This window comes from Hemiscyllium ocellatum, chromosome 21 (assembly GCF_020745735.1).
Source record: "Hemiscyllium ocellatum isolate sHemOce1 chromosome 21, sHemOce1.pat.X.cur, whole genome shotgun sequence".
NCBI lineage: Eukaryota > Metazoa > Chordata > Chondrichthyes > Orectolobiformes > Hemiscylliidae > Hemiscyllium > Hemiscyllium ocellatum.
In genome coordinates this window covers 24,727,428-24,751,926 of record NC_083421.1, presented here as the reverse complement: position 1 = coordinate 24,751,926, position 24,499 = coordinate 24,727,428, and the positions used below count along the sequence as shown (strand labels likewise).

Below are 24,499 nucleotides of genomic sequence, written 5' to 3'. Positions count from 1 at the left end.
ACGTGTTCCATGCCCCTAAAACTGTCTGAGTAAATGAACTACTTCTGACATCAGTCCTATATCTATCACTCCTCAGTTTAAAGCTACGTCCCCTTGTGCTAACCATCATCATCTGAGGAAAAAGGTTCTCACTGTCCACCCTGTCTGAACTTCTGATTATCTTACGTCTCAATTAAGTCACCTCTCAACCTTCTTCTAACGAAAACAGCCTCAAGTCCCTCAGCCTTTCCTTGTGAGGCCTTCCCTCTGTACACTGTAGGATAGATGTGAATGTATTGGAGAAAATGCAGAAGAGGTTGATGAGAATGATTCCAGGCTGTGACTGTTCTCCTTAGAGAAAACAAGGCTCAGAGGGGACTTAGTAGAAGTTTTGAAAACCATGAGGGGTTTGGTGAGAGTAGATGGAGAAACTGCTCCTGCTTGTAAAAGGAACAAGTACAAGATGGCAGAGATTTGAAGTGATTTACAAACAGAGCAAATGTGATGAGAGAAAATGTCTTCACATTTGTTCCCAGAAATATGATTGGGGCAGGTTCAACTGAGCCATTCAAGAGGGCATTAGATGGATTATTAGAATAGAAACAAGGCACACGGGTGTGGGGTGGGGAGGGGGAAAGCGGGGGAATGGCATGAATTCATAACATTCACTGGAGAGTTGCAGACGTGGGTCAAATGGCCTCTTTCTGCACAGGAATAACTGATTGAATCTATGTTTGCAATGCTGGCTGAAGGATTAATGTTGGTCAGGGCACTGGGGAAACCTCTACTGATTTTCTTCAACCTACAATCCCACTTAAGAGGGCAGACAAGGTTTAATGGAAGGACCACATCATCAACACTGCATCACTCTCTCACCCTCTTATGATTTAGTGGATTGTCAATCTGGATTTTGAGCTCATGTATCTGGGGGTCAGAGCCCATAGCCTCGAACTCAAAAGGTAAGTCTGCTAACATTGGACGACAGTTAAACTAAGCATGGCAAAAGCCACCTCAAGGTCTTTAATATTTCAACGCAGACACAATCACAGTTATTTCAGGCACCAGGAGTCAGCTGTTTGGTCCATCCAAACCACCCTCACTTTCCTTAGAGCAATCCAGTCGGTCTCAGTCCCAGAGCTTTTCTGTGTACCTGTGAAACGCACATACAGGCCAGTCTGGCAGGAGTATGCCAAAGATTTGAAATAGCAAGTGACAAAACTCAGATAGAATGGAAGTCCACAGCCGAGGCACATGATTTCCTAACTTCGAGGAGGCCAAATTGTATTGCTTTGTCTCTGTAAGTGAGAGGAAGAGAATCTCACCTCTCTATTGGACACTGCACCTGTGTTCGGAAGGTGATCTACACACGTGATGCTGGCCAACTGCTTTCTCCAGAGCTCTGGGCTGCAAGAGCTTGCTTGACTTTTTGAATTATACCCATTGCTTTGTGCCTACCTACACTTCACTATACTGCTATCCTCTGGCAACCCTCTATCTTACGAGTCTTTGATCTCTCACATTGTTTCTTCTTCTGTCTTAGCTTGGTTCAATATAAAGCACCTCCTCCTTCAGTATCAGAGAGGGTGCAGGTTGAAGAACCCCATTTCCTGCCTACCAAAATAAAGAGAATTTACACAAAATGTAGGCTGGTAATTCAGTGTGGTACTAAAGGAATGCTGCACCGGCAACGGGGCGACACAGTGGCTCAGTGGTTAGTATTGCTGCCTCATAGCGCCAGGGACCCGGGTTCGATTCCAGCCTCGGACAATTGTCTGTGTGGAATTTGCACATTCTCCCCATGTCTGTGTGGGTTACCTCTGGGTGCTCCAGTTTCCTCCCACAATCCAAAGATGTGCAGGTGAATTGGCCATGCTAAATTGCCCATAGTGTTCAGGCATGCATAGGTTAGGTGCATTAATTAGGATAATTGTAGAATATTAGGGTAGAGGGAATGGGTCTGGGTGGGTTACTCTTCAGAGGGTCGGTGTGGACTTGTCAGGCCGAATGGCCTGGTTCCACACTGTAGGGATTGTATTCCATTCTGTGAAATATAGAGTCTTTTAGTTGTGATGTTAAACTGAGGCATCATCTGCTCTCAAGTGGGAATAAGATCCCTGATGACCTGTCACAGCCAATAATGATGGCTTTAATCCACGAAAAGGTTTTATGGTAAGTTCTTTTATCCATCACAAATAATTAACCAGTTCCTGATCTCTACCAAAACGTGTAACAGCTCGTTCTCTCTCTTGACCTGTGTATGCATGGGTCTTTCCCACTTTCTTATATTCTTTTCAGTGCTAATCATTTGTTATCTTCTAACCTGGTAGGAATCTACAACTAAAACATCTCTCCAAGAATGTTGTCCGTGCTGTTCACTGTCTTCAATGCATTCCCTTTCTTTTCCTTGAACTATGTTCTCTGCTACAGCAATCAAGAACGAGGGTGTAACCTTAAAGTTAAAGCTTGGCAGGCAACAGCAATGCTCATTTATCTGGGAGATAGGAAAATTGTAAAAGATGGCTCTCTCCCCGAGAAGGTTTAAAGTGTTAGGAAGATTGGAGGTTTGGAGATAAAGATCATTAGATTTATGCCTGTTTCAGAGTATCAAGGGATCAGGAGATAAGGTAGAGAAATGATGTTAAAGCACTGATCTGCTCGAGTTTAATTGAATGATGGAATAGGCCCAAGGGTGTAAACAGCTTACTCACATTCCTAATTTTCTTTATACAGTTATTTATGAGCACTGAGGTAGGAAGCAGATTTTATATAAATTAGGCAATTTTAAATAATTAGTACCTCCAACCCAGAGCAGACAATGTTTTTGTTTGCTTCATCTTTTCTTCAATCTTCTTTCTTTACAAAAGATTTAGATAGTTTAGGAGAGTGGTCCAAGAAATGGCTGAGAAATTCAATGTGTGTAAATGCGAAGTTTTGTACTTGGGAAAAAAGAATACAGGCATGGACTATTTTCTAAACAGTGAGAAAATTCCTAAAGCCAAAGTACAAAGGGATCTGGGAGCGCTAGTCCAGGATTCTCTAAAGGCTGACTTGCAGGTTGAGTCCATGATTAAAGGTGGCAAAGTGATGTCATTTATCTCATGAGGGTTGGAATGTAAAAACAACAATGTGTTACTGAGACTTTATAAAGCTCTGGTTAGGCCCCATTTAGAATACTGTGCCCAGCTTTGGGCCCCACACCTCAGGAAGGACATACTGGCACTGGAGCATGTCCGGCAGAGGTCCACACGGATGATCCCTGGAATGATAGGCCTAACATACGATGAATGGCTGAGGATCCTGGGATTGAATTCATTAGCGTTTAGAAGGTTGAGGGGAGATCTAATAGAAATGTACAAGATAATGCATGGCTTAGAAAGGATGGACGCCGGGAATTTGTTTCCGTCAGGCGGGGATACTAGGACCTGTGGGCACAGCCTTTGAATTAGAGGGGGTCAATTTAAAATGGAAATGAGGAGGCATTTCTTCAGCCAGAGAGTGGTGGGCCTGTGGAATTCATTGCCATGGAGTGCAGTGCAGTGCAGGCCAGGACGTTAAATGTCTTCAAGGCAGAGATTGATAAATTCTTAATCTCACAAGGAATTAAGGGGAGAGTGCGGGTAAGTGGCATTGAAATGCCCATCAGCTATGATTGAATGGTGGAGTGGATTCAATGGGCCGAATGGCTTTACTTCCACTTCTATGACTTGTGGTCTTATCTTCCTGAAAATAGGAGTTATGGACAAAATAAACTTCATACATTATTCACCACGCTGTTGATATTTCCCCAACACACTTGTGGGCTCATTAGAGGGGTGCAGTACAGGGTGAGAAATTGTTCTTCACTGTTGTGGATTGTCTCAGTGGTTGTGTTGAACTTGGCCACGTCCCCAGACAGTGGCAGACGCTATCTAATAAATGAGCCCTGGCACTGCTTTTCAGTTAGCCAGAGGCATGTTTCCCTTCCTGTGTTGGTTATTTTGGGAAGTTGTTCAAGTTTGCCCCGTGTTATTGTCCAAGTCAATGTTCTAATATTAATGTCCAACTTGTCTCTTTTACTCTTCACATTCGAGTGTGAAGGATAGTAAATATAAGAAGCAGAAGTAAATACAAAGTAGAGTACAAGTGGATATAGGAGCAGAAACTTTGGGCGTTTTATCCAGATGACACAGAGACACCAAGATGTTCCATAATCAGCGTTGAGGATGTCTCCTGTTACACACACTGAGATGATCAAATGCTTCAATGCCTGATTCACTCTACCACTCGTGGGGCTGGTGGTGTTCAAAGGAGCAGGGAGAGGAGTTGCCAGGGAACTGAGCATATCTTCCACTGCCGAATGTTGGCCTCCGCAAGATCCCATCAAAGTCCTTAGTGCCTTTGCAAACACTCATTCCCCGTTGGGCACTCGCAGGCCAGGAACTCCTGGGAATTAGTATGAATGTTGGATCCCTTCACTGATGCTTCAAAGGTGGCCTCAAAGAATGTCTTCTGTCTTCGTGAAAGTGTCTGACAAGAAAACGCTTGAAGTAGACTAGTTGCTCTGGGAGTCTCTTGTCAGGTACATGAGCACGTGACCCGGTCATGGAACCTGATTGGTGCCCCATGTTAACCTGGGAGAGAATGCAGGCATTCCACCACCTATTCTGCCAATAACTCTGAAATATTTTACATAGAGAGCATTGATGATGTTTATCCAGGGCTTGGAGGTAACTGCTGTCGACTGTCAAAATCTCTGAAGTATTTTGGACCTGCAACTGGGCTCTGAGGAAGGGTTACTGGACCTGAAACATTAACTCTGATTTCTGTCCACAGATGCTGCCCGACCTGCTGAGCTTTTCCAGCAATTTCTGTTTTTGTTTCCGATTTACAGCAGTCACAGTTCTTTCAGTTTTTATCAAATCAAAGGGCCTTTTTCTGTTGTGTGAAAACAGTCAGTGTCAGCGAGTGGCCAAGAATAAACCAAGGAGTAGACAGGCTGAGGATAAGACAGCAATTAAGTTGGGCACAACGTGACACTGGGTAGTGGGCCATAACTGGCTTCAAATTGGGAAAGGAAGAGATTGAAAACTGTACAAAATATAAAAATTAAAGACAATTGGAATCAACATGTAAAAAAGCATGAACATATGAGAAATATCACATTTTGTGATGGCAAGATAGCGGAAGTAATCTCTACCCATTGGCTAATGCTGAATAATACATTTAAAACTTCAGTACCATCTAGTGGACAGATCCCACAACTACACCATGACCAAAGGCTGTTGACATAGGAAAATTACATTGAAAATGTAGACATTTAAATTCACTACTGGAAAGGTTGATACAAAACGGAAATCAAAAACATATCAACAGGAGATAGGAAGAGCATAATGAGAGCTGTGTAGCGTGCAAACAAACTCTTTGGTCTAATCAGTCCATGCCAGATATAATCCCAAAGTAAACTTGTCCCACCGGCCTGCTCCTAGCCCATATGCCTCCAAACTTTACCAGTTCATGTTCTTATCTAAGTGTCTTTTAAATGTTATATCTGAGCCCGTATCCACTATTTCCTCAGAAGGCCCATTCCATACAAGAACCACCCTCTGTGTGAAAAATTTGCCCCTCATGCCTTTTTTTTAAGTCTCCCTCTTCTCACCTTATAAATGTATCCCCTAGTCCTAGGGACACCTACCACTAACCTGATCTATTCCCCTTGTGATTTTATAAATCTCTGTAAGATCATGTATAAATGTTCTACTCTCCCATTAAAAACTCGCAACCTATCCAGCCTTTCTTTGTAATTAAAACCCATCTATACCTGGCAAATCTTGGTAATCTCTTTTGAACCCTCTCCAGCCAGGATTGGACACATTTCCCCAGAAGAGGCCTCACCAATGTCCCATACAACCTCAATATGACTTCCCAACTCCTACACTCAAAGGACTGAGCAATGAAGAATTGTAAGGTGCTGAACTGGCATTCCACTGTCCGTGGTCAGTTAGAGTCACAGAGACGTACAGCAGGAAACAGACTCTTCGGTCCAACTTATCCATGCTGACCAGATATCCTAAACCAGGGGTGGGGAACCTGCCACCTTCGAGGCCATTGTGTGGCCTTTTGAATGAATTCAAATGTTGCAACATACATGAAAGATGCTTTCTTGCTTTTCAGCCACTTATTGCTGTGAATCTACATTCTCCTACTTAACCAAAATCAAGACGCCCTTAAAGGTCACAAATGACGGGTATCCATCTAGAGGATCAGCTAAAACTGCAGACCTCCACGCTCCAACCAAATATTCAAATGCTTTCCTACAAAAAGCAGTCAGAACAAAGTCATTAAAAGGTTAGTTAACTTTAGAATTAACTTTTTTTTCATTTTTATTAGTTAGAATTACTAATCTAATTATTAGTAGTTAGATATTTACAAAATAATGTGAATTTTGAAGAATATATAATTGAAGTTTCTTGGATGTGACCTTATTAGATTACAACTAACATAATGCAGCCTTCCAACATGGAAAGGTTCCCCACCTCTGCCCTATACTAATCTAGTCCCTTTTGCTAGCACTTGACCCTTATCCCTCTAAACCCTTCCAATTCATATACCCATCCAGATGCTTTTTAAATATTGTCATTGTACCAGCCTTCACCAATTCCTCTGGCAGCTCTTCCCACACACGCATCACCCTCTGTGTGAAAGAGTTGCCCCTTAGGTCCCTTTTATATCTTTCCTGTATGACCCTAAACCTATGCCACTAGTTCTAGACTTGCCCACCCCAGGGAAAAAACCTTGTCTATTTCTCCTATCCACGGCCCTCATGATTTTATAAATCTCCATTAGATCATCCCTCAGCCTTCAATGCTCCAGGGAAAACAGCCCCAGCCTATTCAGCCTCTCCCAAAGCTCAAATCCTCCAACCCTGGCTTGTTTAAGTATTCATGATTTGGAGATGCCGGTGTTGGACTGGGGTGTACACAGTTAAAAATCACACAACACCAGGTTATAGTCCAACAGGTTTAATTAGAAGCACACTAGCTTTCGGAGCGACGCTCCTTCATCTGGTGATTGTGGAGGGCTCGATCGTAACACAGAATTTATAGCAAAAATTTAGTGTGATGTAACTGAAATCGTACATTGAAAAATTGATTGTCTGTTAAGCCCTTCATCTGTTAGAATACAGTGATAGTTTCACTTCCATGTGTAAATCACAAAACCCTTTTTTCAAAGTTGCATTCTCGGATTAGCGGTTAACAATGGGGATAGCTAGATAATATGTTGAATGTGTTAGCCCCCTGTGTTCTCGGTCTATGCCATTTAGATTGATTTTAATCTAAAAAGTGAGAATACAGAGTTTTACATATATTCGTGCAATTTTTGAGCTCAGAGTTCTACATGAATGCATACAGTTTTTGAGCAAAGTACAATGTAACTCTGCAAGTACAAATTCACCCCACAAAATGTGCGCGCGCATGTGGGTCTTTGTCTGTGTGTGTCTGTCTGTCTGGGGTGGGGGTTGAGAGTGTGAGTAAGAGAGTGTGAGTGAGTGTGTGAGTGAGTGAGTGAGTGAGTGAGTGTGTGTGTGTGTGTGTGTGTGAGTGAGTGAGTGAGTGAGTGAGTGAGTGAGTGAGTGAGTGAGTGTGTGTGTGAGTGTGTGACTGTGTGAGTGTGTGAGTGTGTGAGTGTGTGTGTAATGGTGATCACCTGTAATGTGACATGAACTTAAGTTCCCGGTTGAGGCCCTCCCTATGGGTGCCAATTGAACCTGTTGGACTATAACCTGGTGTTGTGTGATTTTTAACTTTGTTTAAGTATAGGGTGGTGACAGTTGGAGGGAGATTTCAGAATTATGGTTACTACTTCCAATGACATGATTAAAGAAAAAAACTGCTTACATACGGGATTCCCAGTTTACATGCTCATACACAGCAAGTTCCAACAAGGAGAAACTGCCATAAAAACACCCAAGTGGAAACCATAACAACATGACATCCAGGCAAGAAATGTGTACAAACAGAATACTATTTCTACATCAGTGGATAGGCATGCAGTATAAAAATGTAGCAAAGAGACTGGATAGTTAGGGGGACAGATAGGAGGCTCTATGGGAACGACAGAGAGTCACTGTTGTTGTGTTCCCTCCCAGGTGCCAGAGTTCATGATGTCTCTGATCATGTTTTCAGGATCCCTGAGGGGGAGGGGGAGCAGCCCCAAGTCGTGACCCACATAGGCACCAACGACATAGGTAGGAAGGGAGATGGGGATTTAAGGCAGAAATTCAGGGAGTTAGGATGGAAGCTTAGAGCTAGAACAAACAGAGTTGCTATCTCTGGTTTGTTGTCTGTGCCATGTACTAGCGAGGCGAGGAATAGGGAGAGAGAGGAGTTGAATATGTGGCTCCAGGGGATGGTGCAGGAGGGAGGGTTTTGGATTCTTGGATAATTGGGATTCTTTCTGGGGTAGTGGGACCTCTACAAACAGGATGGCCTTCACCTGAACTAGACGGGTACCAATATCCTGGGGGAGCATTTGCTAATGCTCGTCAGGAGGGTTTAAACTAATTCAGCAGGGGGATGGGAACCTAAACTGTAGTTCGAGTATAGAGGAGGTTGAGAGTAGTGAGGTCAGAAGTTGGGAGGGAGGGGGCATTGATAGTCAAGGACAGTATTATGGTGGCAGAAAGGACGTTTGAGGGTTTGTCTACTGAGGTAGTACGGGCTGAGGTTAGAAACAGGAAAGGAGAGGTCACCCTGTTGGGAGTTTTCTATAGGCCTCCAAACAATTCCAGAGATGTAGAGGAAAGGATAGCAAAAATGATCCTCGATAGGAGTGAGAATAACAGGGTAATTGTTATTGGGGACTTTAACTTCCCAAATATTGACTAGGAATACTATAGTTCAAGTATTTTGGACAAAAACTGACCCATCTAATGTGTACGGGAGGGTTTCCTGACATATTGTGTAGACAAGCAAACAAGGGCTAGGCCACATTGGATTTGGTACTGGGTAATGAACCCAGCCAGGTGTTACATTTGGACGGAGGTGAGCACTTTGGTGATAGTGACCTCAATTTGGATATGTTTACTTCCATGTTTATGGAAAGGGATAGGTATATACCGCAAGCCAAAGGTTTTAGCTGGGGAAACCTCGATTAGGCAAGGTTTAGGATATATAGGATGGGGAAGGAAACTGTATGGGATGCGCACAATTGAAATGTGGAACTCATTCATGGAACAGCTCCGCGGATCATTGATAAATATGTACCTGTCAGGCAGGAAGGAAGTGGTTAAGTGTGGGAGCCGTGGAAGTTAAATCTCTTGTCAAGAGGAAGAAGGCAGCTTATGTTAGGATGAGATGTGATTGCTCAGTTTTAGGGCAGTTGAGAGTTACAGATTAGCCAGGAAAGACCGAGAGAGCTAAGAGGAGCCAGGAATGGACATGAGAAGTTGCTGGGGGATTGGACCAATGACAATGACAATCCTAAGGCCTTCTATCAGGATATCAGGAATAAAAGACTGACGAGAGTAAGAATAGCGGCAATCAAAGACAGTTGTGCGTGGAGTCAGAGAAGATAGGGGAAGTACTAAATGAATACTTTTATTCAGTATTCATAATAGAAAAAAACACGATTGTCAAGCAGAATACTCAGATAAAGGCTCCTAGACTAGTTGGGATTGAGGTTCACGAGGAGGTGGTGTTCGCAATCCTGGAAAGTGTGAAAATAGATGCCTTCTGGGCCAGATGGGATTTATCCGAGGATTCTGTGGGAAGCCAGGGAGGAGACTGCCAAGCCTTTGATCTTTATGTCACCATTGCCTACAGGAATAGTGCCAGAAGAATGCAGGATAACAAATGTTGTCCCCTTGTTCAAGAAGGGGAGTAGAGACAACCCTGGTAATTAGAGATCAGTGAGCCTTACTTCGGTTGTGGGTAAAGTGTTGGATAGGGTGATAAGAGGTAGGATTTATAATCATTGAGAAAGGAATAAGTTGATTAGGGACAGTCAATACGGCTTTGTGAAGGGTAGGTCATACCTCACAAGCCTTATTGATTTCTTTGAAAAGGTGACCAAACAGGTGGATGAGGGTAAAGTGGTTGATGTGGTGTATATGGATTTCAGTAAGGTGTTTGATAAGATTCCCCACTGTAGGCTATTGCACAAAACACACAGGCATGGGATTGAGGGAGATTTAGTGGTTTGGCTCAGAAATTGACTAGTTGAAAGAAGACAGAGGGTGGTGGTTGATGGGAAATGTTCATCCTAGAGTTCAGTTACTAGTAGGGTACCACAAGGACCTGTTGTGGGTCCACTGCTGTTTGTCATTTTTATAAATGACCTGGATGAGGGCATAGAAGGATGGGTTAGTAAATTTGTGAATGACACTAAGGTCAGTAGAATTGTGGTTAGTGATGAAGGGTGTAGGTTACAGAGGGACATAGATAAGCTACAAGGCTGGGATGAGAGGTGGCAAATGGAGTTTAAAGCAGAAAAACATGAGGTTATTCATTTTGGAAGGAGTAACAAGAATGCAGAGTACTGGGTTAATGATAAGATTCTTGATAGTGTAGATGAGCAGACACCTCGATGTTCAGGTACATAGATCCTTGAAAGTTGCCACCTATTTTGATAGAGTTGTTTGGAAGGCATACAGTGTTGTTAGCTTTTATTGGTAGAGGGATTGAGTTTCAGAGCCATGAGGTCATGCTGCAGCTGTATAAAACTCTGGTGCGCCTGCACTTGGAGTATTGCGTTCAGTTCTGGTCACTGCAAAATAGGAAGAATGTGGAAGCTTTGGAAAAGATTCAGAGGAGATTTACTAGGATACTGCCTGGTATGGAAAGAAGGTCTTAGAAGGAAAGGCTGAAGGACTTGAGGCTGTTTGCATTAGAGAGAAGGTTGAGAGGTGACTTAATTAAGACAGGTAAGATAATCAGGAGGTTAGATAGGGTGGACAGTGAGCACCTTTTTCCTCGGATGGTGATGGTTTGCATGAGGGGACATAGCTTTAAATTGAGGAGTGATAGATATAGGACAGATGTCAGAGGCAGTTTCTTTACTCAGAGGGTAGTAGGGGTGTGGAACACACTGCCTGAAACAGTAGTAGACTTGCCAACTTTAAGGGCATTGAAATGGTCATTGGATAGACGTGAGGAGGAGAATGGAAGAGAGTAGGTTAGAAGGGCTTCAGATTGGTTTTACAGGTCAGCGCAACATCGAAGGCTGAAGAGCCTGTACTGCACCGTAATGTTCTATGAAACAAAATGTGCTTTTTTTTAAATTCATTAAGGGAAGGACCTATTTTCCTTTGACATCATCTTATGACATGTGCAAGGCTGAAAGCACCTAATAAGTGATGTGTAATAGCACACAATGATCCAGCTGCTGTACAATGTCTCTGTAGAGAATGCATGAGTAAATGAACTGTGCTTTCTGCACTTATCAAAGAATCACAGCCTCATAAGGTGGTCTATTGTGCTGGTCCCAGCTCTTTGAAAAGGTCTATCTAATTGGTTCCCCTTTTATCACACAGCCTGGTAAATGTTTCATTTCCAACTATTCATCTAATTACCTTTGAAATTACTACTGAATCTGGTAGGTTCTGTATCTTAGCTGGCTGTGTAAAAATCTCTATATATCCCTCTTTGTTTTGTCAAGTACCTTAAAGAAAGGTCCTCCACTTACCAACCCTGCATCCAGTTGAAATAGTTTCTCCCCAGCGACTGGGTACATTGGGGTTAAAAAGAGCCCAATCTACCTCCATGTATCACTTCACTTGCTTCCCACTCAGCTCTCCAATCGCAATTAAAAGACATCAAACACAATCAGTTCTGAGGAAGGGTTGCTCAATCTGAAACATTAATTCTGATTTCTCTCCACAGATGCTGTCAGACCTGCTGTGGTTTTCTGGCAATTTGTTTCTGTATCAAACAGCATGCCATAGAATCATATATTCCCTACAGTGTGGAAACAGGCCAGTTGGCCCAACAAGTCCACACCGACCCTCCAAAGAATATCCCACCCAGACCCATTCCTGTACCCTATTACTCTATACTTCCCCTGACTAATGCACCTAACCGACACATCACCAAACACGACAGGCAATTTAACTTGGCCAATTCACCTCATCTGTGGGTGGGAACTGGTGCAGCTGGAGGAAATCCATGCAGACACGTGGAGAATGTGCAAAATAAACTCCATACAGGCAGTCGCCGGAGACTACAATCGAACCTGGGCCCCTGGCGCTGTGAAGCAGCAGTGCTAACCACTGAGCCACCGTGCTGCCCATGTTCTAATCCTATGGATTAAAACAAAAGAGCGAATTCCAGTTCAATTTATTTTCACAAAGGTCACCATGAAGGTCCCAGCTTCTGAAACTTGCCCCTCGTCTGAAGCATGGTGACCTTCAGGTTAACCCCATCACCAGTTCTCTCCCTTTAACGAGAGTGCAGCCCATGGCCCTCCGGCACTTTGGCAAGTTACACCACTTATAAAAGTAGGTGAGGGGAAGAGAAAGGTGACTACAATCATAAGAAGGAAATCCCATCTGAAGACTTATCTGTGGCTCTGTACATTTCTGGATTTCAAAAGTACTCAGCAAAGTCCCCAACATCTATCCCTTATATTCAGTGATCAGAATAGCCCTTCCCTTAGTCCTCTCAAACACTAGAAACTGTAGTAGCGAATGATCACTCAGCAGCTTGACCTACTCGTGACCCTCAGTGTACATTTGAAATGCTAACCCAACATCATGACAGTGACTACATTTTAAATATACTTCACTGGCTGCTGAGTGCTTGGAACGCACTGACACCTTGCAAGGTGCTGGTTAAATGCAGGTCTTTAATTTACTCACATAATTACCCATACCATTTTAAACACTGACAATTTGGTTCAATAAACTAGCTGTCCTTGTGATCGTGCTGTATGTAAAGAAACTATGGTTAAGCCATTGAGGAACGTTTTTTTCAGGCCAGTCAGACTAAACTTTTTCTTTATCTTTAAATATTTTCAAACTGATAATAATTCTTATGGCTCAAACAGCGACAGCATGAGCAAGCAACAGCCAATGTGGGTACTCAGTCAGTCAGTCACTGGGATATTTCATCACCTTCTGAGTAACTAGGGAGCTGTGAAAACTCCATCTCCAAGGGCAAGGCTGAGATGGAAGGTCGCTAGGTTCAACGGTCACTGTCTCCATAATAATCTGGCAGACACTCTGACAGAATACACAAGCAGACTGCATCCATCACAGCTTTATGGGAACAAAAAAAGAATTGGTCATTTAGGAGGTAAAACATAATGGAGGTGGAGATGAGAAGGAATGGCTGTGATATCTCTACATGCCAACTAGTAATGAACCCACTTCACAGATAGTTAGAGAGTGGTATTTTAAGAAGTTAATACTGAGTAAAGGAGTAGGAAGGTCACCAGGAAAAGATGAAAAGCAAGAAAGCAGCTTTCATTAGAGAGTGTGCCTTGTAGCAAAGTCTGGCTACTGCACAAACCTCCTGTGTAATGACATTCTGAAACTAGTTGTTGATTAATTATGATCAGAGTCAGGAGAAATGGCTCAACTCCGTAAAATACTCCCAATCTGAAGTTGTTGACTTTAATAGTGGGAATATTGCAATAACAATGATGTGTTGATCTCTAAAGTGTCCTCATTTTCTCATTTTACACTTGATCTTAAACAATCTGTAACAAGCACAGCAGACAGCAACAGACATATCCACAAACCAGTGTATACAGAGGGTTTTGTAGTGTTCCACAAGCCATGGTTGATACACGTACACAGTCATGTAGTCTTTGGGTAGTGCACCGGAAATCAAACCTAGTCCTGGAATCATCACACTTCCACTAACACCCTCCTTCAACTGATTGAACTGGTCCTCACTCTGAACAACTTCTTCCAATCCTCTCACTTCCTCCAAACCAAAGGAGTAGCCATGGGCACCCACATGGGCCCCAGCTATGCCTGCCTCTTTGTTGGATATGTGGAATAGTCCATCTTCGGCAGCTACACTGGCACGACCCCCCACCTTTTTCTCCGCTAGATCGATGACTGTATCGGCGCTGCCTCGTGCTCCCACGAGGAGGTTGAACAGTTCATCCACTTTACCAACACCTTCCACCCCGACCTCAAATTTACCTGGACGGTTTCAGACTCCTCCCTTCCCTTCCTAGACCTCTCCATTTCTATCTCGGACGACAGAATCAACACGGACATTTCCTTAAACTGACCGACTCCCACAGCTACCTAGACTACACCTCCTCCCACCCTGCCCCCTGTAAAAACGCCATCCCATGTTCCCAATTCTTTCGTCTCCACCGCATCTGCTCCCAGGAGGACCAGTTCCAATACCGAACAACCCAGATGGCCTCTTTCTTCAAAGACCACAATTTCCCCCCAGACGTGATCGACGATGCTCTCCACCGCATCTCCTCCACTTCCTGCTCCTCCGCTCTTGAGCCCCGCCCCTCCAATCGCCACCAGGACAGAACCCCACTGGTCCTCACTTACCACCCCACCAACCTCCATATACATTGTATCATCCGTCGTCATTTCCGCCACCTCCAAATAGACCCCACCACCAGGGATATATTTCCCTCCCCTCCCCTATCAGCGTTCCGAAAAGACCACTCCCTCCGTGACTCCCTTGTCAGGTCCACACCCCCCACCAACCCAACCTCCACCCCCGGCACCTTCCCCTGCAACCCCAAGAAATGCAAAACTTGCACCCACACCTCCCCCCTTACTTCCTTCCAAGGCCCCAAGGGATCCTTCCATATCCGCCACAGATTCACCTGCACCTCCACACACATCATTTACTGCATCCGCTGCACCCGATGTGGCCTCCCCTATATTGGGGAGACAGGCCGCCGACTTGCGGAACGTTTCAGAGAACACCTCTGGGACACCCGGACCAACCAACCCAATCACCCCGTGGCTCAACACTTCAACTCCCCCTCCCACTCCACCAAGGACATGCAGGTCCTTGGACTCTTCCATCGCCAGACCATAGCAAAACGACGGCTGGAGGAAGCGCGCCTCATCTTCCGCCTAGGAACCCTCCAACCACAAGGGATGAACTCAGATGTCTCCAGTTTCCTCATTTCCCCTCCCCCCACCTTGTCTCAGTCCCAACCCTCAAACTCAGCACCGCCCTCCTAACCTGCAATCTTCTTCCTGACCTCTCCGTCCCCTCCCCCACTCCGGCCTATCACCCTCACCTTAACCTCCTTCCACCTATCGCATTTCCAACATCCCTCCTCCCTACCTTTTATCTTCGCCTGCTTGGCACACTCTCCTCATTCCTGAAGAAGGGCTCATGCCCAAAACGCCGATTCTCCTGCTCCTTGGATGCTGCCTGACCTGCTGCGCTTTTCCAGCAACACATTTTCAGCTCATCACACAAGTTAAAGGTTTTGTTAAAATAAACAAATTTCCTAACTTATCTGTCATTTTAAATCCAGGTTAACAGAAAACACAGACCATGCCTCTGCATTTATGAATTATGATTTATTATAAATAAGATCGTGGCCACAGATAAACACTGTGAATGACTGACACGTAATTTGACCAGATAAACCTCTAATCCTCCCTTTCTAAAACCCTCTATCCACACAGACAGACAAAATAAATTTGCTACTATTGGTGGAAGGAAAAACTGGGAAGGCAGTTCAATGGTCCCTGTCCACAAGATCTGATAGGTGGTCCTCAATCTCTCAAGCAACAGTTAACAGCAACTGGTGAGGGGCAACAGACTGGCTTTCTTCAAGTTTTAGATATGTTCTACTGCAGAGTAAAAGATACCAAGTCCCTTTCCAGAGGTCTAAAGGTTTCTGACTTTATTAATCACTCCCACAACTTGTCCAGCTACCTAGGAGCCAATCACGTAGTTCTTGGCAGGCAAAAAGCCTCTGCCATTAACTGGTCACCACTCTCAAACCAATCAGCTACATGTTGCAAATTTCTCTCTGTATATGCTCACAGGCTCAAGTCTGTCTGCAGTAACCTCCACCTACTACTTAAACAAACAGCAAGTAAGGAAACCGATTACAATGTGGGAAAAGTTACTTTTAAAAGATGCAGAAGTCCCTTCCAAACTTGTTAGTCAAAAACAGTCCCTTGCCAATTCCACTCCACATTACGAAAGTACACACACACAGTTTTCCATAACTGAAACTGTATCAAAAGACTGCAGTAGGGTCAATGGAAGAGTCCTATTCAACAAAGAAGAGACAAACCATGTAACTGTGGGTCAGCCTGTTGCTGACCACACTAAGCAATATCACAAGTTAAATATGGATGAGGAAGATCATTTAAGAAATAGGATCACATGTAGTAATATGGCACATTTGTCAAACAATAAGATCATGGCTGAACATTTTTACCTGCTCCACCTTCTTATATCATCCCTACATCCGGTCAATTCCATTCTCATTCAGAAACCTATAAATCGGTTTTAAATATGCTCAATAACTAGGTATTAGCAGTCTCAGGGATTCAATCATTTGAAAGACGTTTCTCTTCACCTCAGTCCGAAGAGGCCAGAACTGTGCATCCTAACACTAGACTCCCTAACCAAGAGAAACATCCTCCCAGCATCAACCATATCAAGCCTCTTTAACAATTTTATAGTTTTCACTGAGATACAGCCATACAGCACATAAACAGATCCTTTCATCTAATTCATCTGTGCCAACCAGTAATCCCAAACCAACCTAGTTCTATTTGCCAGTATTTGGCCCAAATCCTTCTAAAGGCTTCCTCTTCATGTACCCATCTAGATGCTTTTTAAATATTGTAATTACACCCATGTCCACCACTTCCTCTAGTGGTTCGTTCCATACATGCACCATCTTCTGCATGAAAATGTTACCCCTCAGGTCCTTTTTAAACCTTTCCTCTCTCACCCAAACCTATACCCTTGAGTTTTGGACTCCTATACCCTGGGAAAACGACCTTGGCTATTCACCCTATCCGTGCCTCTCATGATTTTATAAACCTCTATAAGGTCACCTCTCAGTCCTGCAACCAACATATCATTCTTCTCAACCTAAGGGAATATAGGTCTATGTACCTTTTGACCCAATTAACTTGATCCAGCAAGAAAGATCGTACAGTCTTTTTCTCATAAGTTAAGATTTTCCTGACTTTCCAACCTCTTAGAACATTCTCAGGGGTTAGTCCCAACTCCCCGTCCCAATGACTGTGTTTCCTTTGATCAGTTTTGGGTAATGTGCAAATGCAGGTGGTATCACCATTTAGCTCCTGGATGTGCCTCTGGCATCATTGTGTTTTGTTCTGGCATTTTAATTGGACAAAGTAATACAGAAGACCTAGTTTTAAGTTTAAATTAGAAACAAATTTATTTACAATAAGTTAAACAAGGACTGAAGAAAAAACAAAACAGTTCCAACTAACTCATGGAGGAGGGGAAATAGTTTTTTTTAAATCACAATTTTAAGATCAGGACTAATACTCTAGAAACAAAATTGTCACTAGATGTACACACTTCCTGAACCAAAATGTGTTTCTCTGAGATTTCAGTCTCTTTTCAAGGGATTTTCACATTTAATCCCTGTAAAATACGATCACCTGAACTGCCCTGCCTCTCAAATTCAAAGCAAGGATTTGCCAATCCAATGCAAACTGAACAAATCTGTTTATCTCATCTCTCTCTCTCTCCCCCCTAAGGCTGTAACTAAGAAATACCATGAATGGGTGACTTGTGCATTTCCATACATCCCACAATTAAAGAAACAGTATCAGAAAAAGCTTCAACATTGACTGAGCCTCCCTTGAGGAAACTAAGTCAATGAGACAGCATCACAAAGCTTCTAATGAGAAGGGGCAACTATGAGATAAATCAAGCAACATTGACACCATGTGACACTATGTTTGGAATGTGGTACATTCTGAAAATTTTCTGAAAAATATATATAATTTTTAAAAAGTTAATATGTATTGATGTGAAAAGGCATAAAGAGGTATAACTGTGGCCTAGAGAGAGGACGGAGAGATTCTCCTGAGGATATTACAAGAAAGTGGGGAATGCTGGACAAATGAAAGCAAGGGAAGGGCTTAGCACGCAATGTACTCAATGTTCCTGGTAAAGATAGCACAGCATGACAGCAACAGAATACATCACACATATTACTCAGGACATCAACAGTTTCCTGAATATTCAGTGTATATCAATTTCTGCAAACGAATACTCTGTCCAAAACCAAAAATGGCTTTGAAAAGTCAGTAAACATTCTAAGCAAATTAATAACATTCTGGGCATCGGTCGCATCAACAAGCATTGACTTGCTACAATTATTCAGAGTACAGATTGTATGACAGATACCATTCTACTCTTCAGTACTACTGAACGTCAAACTTACATCAGAGGGCCGGGCCTTGGTGACATTATCTACCGATCTGTCTTTCAGAATATTGTCGATAACTCCACTCCTGCTCCACAGCTCAAACAGTGTCTTCCCATGCTGATAGCCCACTTCCTGCATTTGAATCACAAGTAAAAGGTTATCTTCTAAAGCAGTAGTGAGCACTTATAGAAAGATCTGCATTTCTTTAGTTTCTTTTGGAACCTTAGGACATTTCAAATGATTTAGAATCCTTGTTGTAATATTTAAGTGCAGTCACTGCAATAACAGGATAGGAATGTCGCAGCTAAATTGTGCACCACAAGATACCTCAAACAGTAATGTGCCAATGACTAGAAAACGTGCCTGTTGATTAAGGGATAATTATTGGCTAAGGCACTAGAGAGAGGCTCTGTCTTTTATTACGTCATACAGCATGGAGAAGGACACTTCCGTCCAAGGTCCATGCCTGCCATGTTCCCAAACTAAACTAGTCCCACTTACCTGAGTTTATCCCATATCCCTCCAAATATTTCTTATTCATGTACTTATCAGAATGTTTTTTAAATGTTGTAATGTATCTGCAGCCACCACTTCTTTTGGAAGTTCATTCTACACGTGAACCATACTATGTAAAAAAAAAGTTGCCCCTTAACTCTTTCTTAAAATTTTTCTCCTCTCACCTTAAAAATATGCCCACTAGTCTTGAAATCTCCCACTCTTGGGACAACATAACTGTGATTCACTTTATCTACGAACCTCATGATTTTGTATACCCCTCAATCCCCTCCACTCCAGTGAAAGAAGTCCCAGCCTATCCATATTACTCAAACCCTCCATTCCTGACAACATCCTCATAAACCTCTTTGGAACACTCTCCAGCTTAATAATATCCTGTCTATAACAGGGAAATCAGAACTGGACAAGTTATTTAAAATTCTTCAATGGAATCACCTCTGACCACCTGAGGGGCAAAACAGGGCCCTAGGATAATTTCTCTTATGAAAGTCTTTGACCTTTGAATCAGTACAGCAATGAGGTCTCCAGGTCTTGAACTACAAGTAACAAAAGCAGGAAGTTATGTCGAACTTTTATAAAGCATGCCACAATTAGAGGATTGCACCCAGTTCTGATCACAGCACTTTTGGAAAGTGCGAGGGTCCTCAGGATGGTGGACAAATGATTTATTAGAATGATTCCAAAGATCTGAAATTTTAATTGTAAGCTTAGATTGGAGAGTTCGGAGTGTTCTCCATAGGACAAAAGGAGATCATGGAAAGATTCGAACGAAATGCGCAAAATTATAAGTAGCTTAGATAATGCAGAAGTGAAAAAAAAAATACTGTTCCCAATTGCTGATGGCACTAGGACAAAAGAATGTTGGAATTTGAGGAAGAATATGTTTCTCTCCCTACAATGAGTGATAATGAACTGGAACTCGATGCCCACATGGATGATGAAAGCAGGGACTCCAATGGCTTTCAACAGGGAATTGCATTGGAACAAACTTGCATGGCTAGGAAAGGAGACAGCGAAGGAATAAAACACACTACATTGCTCCACAGAGACACAGCATGGACTCAATGGGCCAAGTGGCCATTTTCTGTGCTCTGAATGGCAACGGCTTTCTCATTCAGTTACAATGCACGTTGGAAGAACAGATTGAAAAGCAAAGAATTTATGTTAAACTCGGGGTGATCATCAAACAGTCTGCTTTGCCTTCAATAATGTTACATCTCAAGAGTTGTCAGAGCTGCATTTATAGAGACAAACAATTAGGGAACAGACCCATCAATCCAACCCATCCATGCCAACCAGATATCCTAAATTAATCTAGTCCCATTTGCCAGCTTTTGGTCCATATCCCTCTAAGCCCATCTAGATTCCTTTTCAATGTTGTAATTGTACCAACCTCCACCACTTCCTCTGGCAGTTTATTCCATACACACACCACCCTGTGTGTGAAAAAGTTGCCCCTTAGGTCCCTTTTAAATCTTTCCCCTCTCACCTGAAACCTGTAATCTCGAACTCTGGATTCCCCTATCCTGGGGAAAAAAACTTGGTTATTTACCCTTTGCATGTCCCTCATGATTTTATAAACCTCTATAAGGTCACCCCTCAGCCTCTAACACTCCAGGGAAATCAGCCCCAGCCTGTTTAACCTCTCCCTATAGCTGAAAGCCTCCAACCCTGCCAACATCCTTGTAAATCTTTTCTACACCCTTTCAAACTTAACAGCATCTTTCATGTGGCAGCAAGATCAGAACTGAATGCAGTATTCCAAACGTGCTCTAACCAATGTCTTGTACAGCTGCAACATTCAGTCAAATGGAGCATAATTATCTTGACTTGAGATTTGCAGATGGTAGCTTGTTTCTATGAACTCAGGAGGTGAGTTATGAGTCATAGAATTCGCAGTCTCTAACCTGCTCTTGTAGTCACAGTGTATATGTCAAATTTCTGGTCAATAACTATTTCCAGTATGTTCAATGATTAGCCTTCAACACTGGTAATGCCACTGAATGTCAAGGGGTGATGGTTAGACTCTACTGAAACGCAGGTTACAAATTTACGTAATACAGCTATCAGCACAAGTGTGGATCTTGTCCTGATCAAGAAACAATGTACCAGCAATATACAGTCACAAAGAACAACAGGTAAGGAACTGCCAATCATGGAAAAGCTAATAAGAAGGACGTCAGCAGAATATTTTATAGGGCTCCCGAGACTCTTGGAAGAATCCAAACAGAAGACAGAATCCATTGAGCTTAGCTTTGTTTGAAATAAGAAATTTGTAAGCTTGATAGGAATTTGTGACTATACTGGATTGACAGATATATTTTTCATTGCAATGAACACAAAGAGAGATCAGACTCTAGGAATCAGCAAGGTTTGCAAAGAAGCACAAGCAATGAGTTAGCCAATAACCAGTCCAAGGGAAAGGAGGGAGGAGGAGAAGTTCTTCAAGGTGAGTTGCCTGATGAAGGGCTTATGCCCAAAACGTCGATTCTCCTGCTCCTCGGATGCTGCCTGGCCTGCTGCACTTTTTCAACTCTGATCTCCAGCATCTGCAATCCTCACTTTCTCCGATGACCAGTCCACCCTGCGTGAGCTAATGAATGAATCAGTACTGATGTAAATCACAGTGTTACATTGCTTGGCGAACAAATATCTACGGTCGATTTAAGATTGATCTTTGAAGCTACAGGGATGTGGAAGAGAAAAGATGAAGCAAAATAATCAAACTCCTTATCTTCCCAGGAAGAATCCTCAGTAACAGCATACAGCCATTGCCATTTGCCAATCTCTGGCAGAATAGTGAAATTGCCAGATCACCTGAATTTGTGAAGTCTGAAACTTGAGTAGGAATAAGGTAGAGATGGAGTAGAGTTAAATTTAATTATATATGGAAAAGGTAAAAGGTTTAAAATGAAGAAAAGCTCTAGAGGAGATGTTTTATTTGGGTACAAGGCTCTGAAAGGGTTAATATGGAGAAGTGCCTTACGCAGCAACGACAATGAGGTCATCCAGGCTTGTGGGGAACCTGAAAGATCAATAGCTCCCACTGAAGCCCTTCTCCGAGTATCCACACAACTTGTACTTTGGTGGGATTGGGTAATTATAGTCCCAGCTGAAAATGTGTTGCTGGAAAAGTGCAGGTCAGGCAGTATCCAAGGAGCAGGAGAATCGATGTTTCGGGCATGAGCCCTTCTTCAGGAATGGCTTTCCAGCAACACATTTTCAGCTCTGATCTCCAGCATCTGCAGTCCTCACTTTCTCCTCATAATAGTCCCAGCCTCTTTTTTAGAACAAGAACCTTTTTCCATGAGTGTTGCAGGGCCAAAGTCCTGGAACCTATCTACCTAATATTGTGGGCCCACCTATAGCAGATGGGAGTCCAGTCGTTAAAGAAGACAGCTCACCATCGTTCTCTCAAGGGCAACTAGGAATGGGCTATAAATGCTGGCCAACAATATCCACATCCTGAGAGTGATCAAAAAAAGTCTACCTCATGGATTTTCCTTTATCAAGCTAGAGCCCTGTAGATCTTTACCCTAAAAAAAAGAGAGGATGATAGCAACAAACCTACCCTGTGGTGAGAACAGTGCAGATGGATTCATACTCAGAAGTGCTCAATGATGAGGATTATCTATTTTGCAAAGATCAACTAGAAACATAAACAGTTTAGTCCTAACTTGTGCACTCATGAAGTAGAGACACTGCATCTGTTGTCCAGCGTACATGTTAGTCCTGCATTGTAGTGTCACCGTGATAGCAACTCAGTTTCAGGTATACCTGGTGCTGTTTCTAGCATGTTCTTTCACAGCTTTCACTGAACTAGAGTTGGTTACTTGGCTCGATGGTAATGGTAGAGTGAAGAATATGTCAAGTCATCAGGTTAAAGATTCTCATCGGAGTGCAATTATACTGATTGCAAAACTAACCCTAACCACTAAGTCTCATGGTACTGCGAGTAAATGTTACAAATCTATCCTAGAAGTGCAATGCAACCAAATGGAAGGTTTGGTGTTTAGTTCCACAAGTACACTGGATGAGGAACTCCTCTCAATGCTATCATGAACAAATACATCTGTTAACAGGTAGAGCAGTGAAGACGAGACCAATTAGGTTTCGAGTTTTTGACGCGTGGTTCTTTAATCACATGCAGGTCTTTTAATGGATGGATAATGATCAGCTGCAAAGAATGACAGGCCTGTTCACGTTCTCGAACCTCAACCAAAGATTCCTACAATAACTCAGAGTAACGCTCCACTTACTGCAATTTCATCAAATTTGCCAAACTCCAGGGTTTCATAGCGGTCGATCGGAGGTCGAATGTACTCGCAGTAGTCGCTGTTCTTCACCACCTCCAGCTGCCGCACACAGCAAACATAAGCAAGGCGAGTTTGGATTTCTGCCATGTCCAACACCTGTAATCAGGACAGAATAACAAATGACAAGTGTCCCTGAATGAGAGAAGCTGAGTGAAGCGAGAGCAGATGATTCTCCTAACTGAGGCTACATATGACTGTAGTTTTTATAACAGGATGTTGAAAGAAACAACAACAGCAAACACAAACAATACTCCAGCTGGTCAGATTCCCTCTTCACAGATGCTGACTGCTCTGACATTTTCTGTTTCAACCAGGCTGCCAACTTCTGTTGTAGATAGCAGACTCCTTCCACTCAGTAAGGGGGCATTAACAACCAATACATGATTCAATCAATGATGGCAGGGAAGAATTCTCCCTGCGGAGAACCACTTTGCCTCTCTATTGGTATGCCGTACTGCTTGTCTGATAGTCAGCAGTGGGTGAGCAGAAATTTCATCAAACTGAAGATTGGAAGAGCAAACCCTCAGTCCCCACTACCAATTCCATTCACCTCTCTTCAGGGTGCACAAACTGATTGCAATTGCTACACCAAATTTGACCCCAAACTGAACGCTACAACTTTCATTCTCAACATCACAAAATTCATTAACATATACCTCTATGATATTTGCCATTTCCTCCCTTGCTCAACTGAAACCCTCAAGCTCGAATACCTTCACATACAGGAATTCCAATACACACTCTTGGTGAGCTTTCCACTCTTCATAAACTTGAGCTCGTCCAACATTCTGCTGTCATTACCGCAGCTCAAACCAGTCACAAGCACCCATTACAATCATGCTTCATGGCCTACGCTGGCTCCCTGTCTCACTGGAACACCAGTCCCAGCACAGTACAACTGTGGACCATCTCAATGATCCACAAAGCACTTTTTTCCATTATTACCACCATGCATTCACTAATAGTCTGATTTGACTTGTGCCATAAACCAGAGATTATCACTTTTGTGGTTCTGCTTTCTCACTGAATACCTCGCATCTCAAAAACCCCTCAGCAGAGTCTCTTTCTTAACTCCACCTATTTTTATTGGTATAGCCACCAGATCCTGCCCCTCCCACTTCTCCTGTCCAGAGCAGATCTCCTAAACTATAAACTCTGCCAAAGTTCAAGAACTGATCGGCTAGATGGATGAATGAAAAGGAGTTGAATATTATGGAAACCGGGTGGGTAAATCTGATCAGATTGATTGACTCATATGGAGGATGCCTTCCTTGAAGAAGCTCTCTTTCTCCCTCTACAAGGATTTCAGTGAGTTTCTCTCTCACTGCACC

General features: G+C 43.0%; 1 protein-coding gene across 3 annotated transcripts in view; it reads right to left on the bottom strand.

Moving 5' to 3' along the window:
* pnpla7b (patatin-like phospholipase domain containing 7b) overlaps window positions 1–24,499 on the bottom strand; it is a 335,345-nt gene that overhangs the window by 16,431 nt on the left and 294,415 nt on the right. For all 3 annotated transcript variants that reach the window (XM_060841292.1, XM_060841293.1, XM_060841294.1), the window contains exons 32-33: window positions 23,112–23,264; window positions 18,352–18,468 (exon numbers count right to left, since the gene is read on the bottom strand). In XM_060841292.1, coding sequence (XP_060697275.1) covers window positions 18,352–18,468; window positions 23,112–23,264 — 270 coding nt within the window. The remainder of the gene's footprint in view (window positions 1–18,351; window positions 18,469–23,111; window positions 23,265–24,499) is intronic.